General features: G+C 32.5%; 1 protein-coding gene across 3 annotated transcripts in view; it reads left to right on the top strand.

Annotated features, from left to right (window-relative positions):
• The first annotated feature begins 354 nt into the window (after positions 1-354).
• Positions 355-4,920, top strand: part of LOC105267281 (solute carrier family 2, facilitated glucose transporter member 1) — a 17,014-nt gene continuing 12,448 nt past the window's right edge. The window contains exons 1-3 of one of the 3 annotated variants that reach the window (XM_011306027.1): positions 355-381; positions 459-518; positions 1,221-1,241. In XM_011306027.1, coding sequence (XP_011304329.1) covers positions 367-381; positions 459-518; positions 1,221-1,241 — 96 coding nt within the window. In that variant the 5' untranslated portion in view covers positions 355-366. Of the gene's footprint in view, positions 382-458; positions 519-1,217; positions 1,242-4,276; positions 4,643-4,920 lie in introns of those variants that run through there. The other 2 variants (XM_011306020.1, XM_011306037.1) reach the window with 2 other exon arrangements.

Genomic DNA, 4,920 nt, shown 5'->3' with positions numbered 1-4,920 from the left:
ATTAAACATTCTGTTGATTATCAATTCATAGTAATTATTAATAATGATAATTATGAATTAAGATTATAATTGAATTTTCGTGTAGAGTGTCTTCGGTTGAAGAAGTCTGAATTATTATTTTGAATTATCTATTCTAATCTCTTGTCATAACTTTTCATGTCACTAAATAGTTTGTGATAACAGTTCTCATGTTTTTATCTAACGCCGACGAAGTAAAATAATCAATTTAGAACAAGAATTTCGAAGCTACGATAACAATAACACGAAATAATATTAACATTTGTAAATTTGTTCTCTCGATTCTTTCGTTATCTTGAGTTATCTAATATGTTTAATGCTTTGACGATATTTTAAAGCCGTCCAAAAATGGAGATATCGAAGGTGAGTCTTTTAACAACAAACATTACGAAATAATCAAATAACTTTGAAAAATCCACTAACGACTCACAATTTTTAAGTCCAAAGAGGAAGTCCAGGAGCAACCGTCGACGCCAACGGCATTGGCACCTTCGACGAAGGTAATTCCACAACTAATTACCCGTTAATAATTAACAACAAAAAATATCCCACAAGTGTAAATCACGAGGTCATCCAGACTGAACATCATAAATCCTGCATTTATCTCGAAAGCTAGTAATTTTAGGAAAAACTGTTCAGGAACTTTTTTGTAGCTCATGAAGTCTGAAAGAAAAAGTTCTTATGACATTTTTTCCTGATACCACTCCTTCCTGAGATATTTTCCCTAAAAGTTGACCAAAAGGTTGCATAAAATGTCGAAGTTAATGAGTGAATTTTTACACTTATAGATTTATCTCATAAACTATTGATTTCACGTGAAATTGTTACAGAGATTTTTTGTGGTTGATTAAATTTTCCACAAAAAAGGTCTCCCGATATTTTTACGTAAAATCAATAGTTTTCGAGATGAATCGGTGTGAAAAACGAGAAAAATTGGCGATCATCGAATTTATTGATTTATACTATTTTTTAAATTCACTGGCATTCCGTTCCAGAGGAGTGCACAATTGAAATAAAAAATTAAACAATAAACTGTGACACTCATCGCATGGTGAGTCCACTGTAATGACACATTACCTCGTTACCGTATTACGCGTCACGATCAATCATCATCCAGTCCTTGAGTCCATCCAATTCCACTTACATAATCTCACTGTTGTCTCAATTTTTTTATTCATTACACATTTTTTTCTTTCAAGCAGACGAGCGCTCACAAAGATGCTGTAAGTACTAACAACTAGTTCATTTTCCTGTTCCAATTACCCTGAACTCAGTGCCAATGATTTCCCCGAATGGCGAACAAAAAATATGAACATATTTTTATTCAAATCAGTGAAAGATAAATTAAAACTTTTGAATATCTTTCTCGGATGCCAGAATTATTATTTAAAATGATAAGCGCCTCGTTAAAAATCACTTAATTATTATCAGAGCCAATGGTAAATTGATGCTTTTGAGAAAAATATTTTTTTCCATCGTTTACTTTAATTTTGAATTTCATTGAGAGTGAAATTATTTTTTATGGGTGTGCGTGTTATCTCAAATTTTTTACTCAAATTTCCAATTAGCCTTGATAATTGGGGAGTGTCAGATTTATTATGTTATTATTCTCCTCTGTTAGTTATCTATGGAGTAGATTCATTATCATTCCTTGTTTATCGTAGGTCTATTCCAGGTAAACACATTAATAGTGGGAATAATGGGCTCGATTACTTTGACGAATCGATTTACTTGGATTTATCTGGAAAGGATAATCGTGGAGTTAAAGATCTCATAATTATTGATTCTGTGATTATTCAACTGATTAATTGATCAATTATCCATTGGATTTCGATGAATATCTTCAGTTCTGTGGATAACTCGAATTTTAGTTGTGATAAATACCCATTGATCTCAAGAATTATTGATTTTAGGAGAAAATACCAAAAGACATTTTTCGTCAGAAATTTTATTAGCTACAAAAAAGTCCTCTAGTGTTTTGGTCTCAAGTCGATAATTTTCAAGACAAATTGAAAAACGTGTTAAATTCGGAGAGGGAAATAAATTTCAATTCACAGTTTTGTTAATAACGATTAATGCAAAACTATTGATTTTACAAAAAAATGTCAAAAGTTGTTTTATATGAAGAATTTAAATAGCCACGAAAAAGTCCTTTCATGTTCCCGGCTGAAATCGATACCTTTCGAGATAAATGAAATTATTTCCGGGACTGAAATTTTTTTTCGAAAACATCTTCAGGCATGTGCTATTCATTTTCATTTTGTTGCGAAATTCGTTCGTCTTTGTTGTGTAAACACACCCACTACTTCTCACTCCGCGAAAAGTAAAAGTTGTGTCGAAAATAAACAGAAAAAAAAAGTAGAAGTTATCTAGTCCAGACGGAAGTGTCAGAGACGTGCAAAAATTAGTTAATGACGCAACATTTCCCAATTCTCAGGTATCGACTCATCGCAATTTAAGCCCCGACGAGTAATTAGTATATTTAAATAATCCTTATCCGCATCAGAAATTTGAGGATATTTATGACGTCATTCAACAATTAAAAACCGATTTTCTTCCAAATGATCCATTTACGCGGTTGAATGTAACAATAATTAAATGATTTTTAACAAAGCGCTTTTAGTCCTAATTACTACAACAATAATTAAAAAAAAATAAAAACATGTTCACATTACCCCACACTCCAGCAACCTGGAATTTTCCAGATGGTCTCGTTATTGAATACTCGCGGAAAAATTAGCAATTGTTCTATTTCAAGCGTGTTCACACATTCTAGCCTCACGACGCTCCCCCGAATCCTTTTTCTCTCTCTCCAAACAATATTTCATTTGAAATACTTGATAACCAGTCGTAGGCGTGAATTTTTTTAGCCTCGTGACGCAGGAATCCCAGATTGTCTCAATCCTTTTCACAAATACATAAAAAAAATTCACAAATATTTGCATCCACTCCCATTAATTTCTAAAAATTTATAATAATATATATTTATTTTACGCACATATATTTCATATTCATATATAAATTAGACAGATATCTGACATATACTTGAAAAATATTTGCGGCAAAAAATACAATGTGTCATTAATAATTGTTGTCTTGTATATTTTTTTTCGTTTAATAAAATTATCGGATTTTGAAATTAATTGCGCGAATAATTCTCGTGGGTCTCGTGAATATTTCTGATACATTGAATACACAGAATTTCTTCAGCAGTTTATGATAAAATTGTAGCGAAAGCGTACAAAGGTCATTCAGTGGAGCGAAATGATAAATATTATATGTACGTTAGAGTCCTCATTCGAGTTAATAATAAAATTGTATGAATAATTTTGCAGTTGATAAAATTATCAGAATTCGGGTGAATTGATAATCCTCCAGTAATTCACACGTTTTTTTTCTGTTAATACCAATTAGATAATTAAACAAATATTTATATACGAAATATTAATTATAAATAAAGATTTTTTCAAGATTTTAATTTTCTTAAGAATCGGTGAAAGCATAAGATTTCAGGAATTTTTCAAGAGAAAAATTTCAATTTCACCTTGTAAAATAATTAATAAAAATCATTCGAGAATAAATTCGAATAATTATAATAACAATTAAATAATCGAAGACCTGAATTACTCCATAATTAATCAATTCCAGCAATTAACCACCAATTACCCACATTAAGTTATCGTGTCGAAATTCGAAAAAGGGGATTTTTTGTCGCGCATGCGTTAAAAATCGCGCGCTAATCAAATGGCATTAGCTCCTGGCGCATGACACTACCGCACTGATTACTCAGCTGATCCTAATGACAGTTAACCATCCCCCCCGCGATTGTTCCCGAACAATTGTCCATAAACAAAAGGCCCCACAGAGTTATAACTTTCCCGTTACCCCCAGCAAATAAATAAATAAATAAAAAACCATCCAGAGTCGCGCAGTCTGAAGTCTAAACCCGCGAGTTCAACATTGAAAGATCATAGATTTTAAATCTCATGGTAATATTTCCATTCGCTTTCATTCATTCAGGCTATATTCGCCAGACGAAATTACCATATCTAGTGTTCATAGGTCGTCTGGGTTGAGCCCCTCAATCGTTTCAAGCTACTCAGGTTCAATAAACTTAATTGAAAAATTGGATAGTCGTGACAGTTTGGGCTGACAGCTGAGGGGGAAGGAAAGGGGGGTGGGAGTAATTGTCCAGTTTTAAAGGGGGGCAATAACGGGAGGCGGTTTTAGGGGATAGAGGGGATAGTTGTGAGTTATATCAAGTAATACCTCTCACTTGAGAGTCGAATCCCGTATTCGACACTTTGTTTCGCTCCTCGAAAGACGTCTCCGATTATATCGATTATTTCCACTCATAACTGAATTTATTCCCCGAAATTATCAGCTTCAAATCATAAATTATTTGCAGTAAAAAATCGAGTGGAGAGTTTTTAATTTTTTAAAAATATTCTAAAAATCGCGGGTTCCGCGGATTTCGTGGTTTTTTTTTAGAGTTGGACTTCATTGAATGTTTAGACAATTGGGGGAATTGTTTAATTGAATTTGAGTGACTGAAACTGGTGAAATTGATTCGGAACTTGAAAGGACTTGAAGACAACCGGAAATGGGGATCAAAGTGCCGCAGGTAATTTTGTTTTGGTATTATTTTGGTTTGGGGTATTTATAGTGTTTATTTCAATTGTGCGATTGGGCCCAAAGGTCCCATCGGAGATGTCGACAATAGAATCTTCTCTGCAAAGAGAAAAAAAATTCCATGCAAATTTAATACTTCAAGAAAATTCACACGTTTCAATTTTTAATATGTATTTTCATCAATTATTAATTCTTGTTATTATTAATTTAATTGGGAGATCGAACTGTAATGAAGATTAGTAATGAGTAATTTATAAATTGTATTATCTC

This window comes from Fopius arisanus, unplaced genomic scaffold (assembly GCF_000806365.1).
Source record: "Fopius arisanus strain USDA-PBARC FA_bdor unplaced genomic scaffold, ASM80636v1 scaffold00002, whole genome shotgun sequence".
Classification (NCBI taxonomy): domain Eukaryota; kingdom Metazoa; phylum Arthropoda; class Insecta; order Hymenoptera; family Braconidae; genus Fopius; species Fopius arisanus.
Note: the sequence above shows the minus strand (reverse complement) of the source record. Positions and strands in the feature narration are given on the sequence as shown.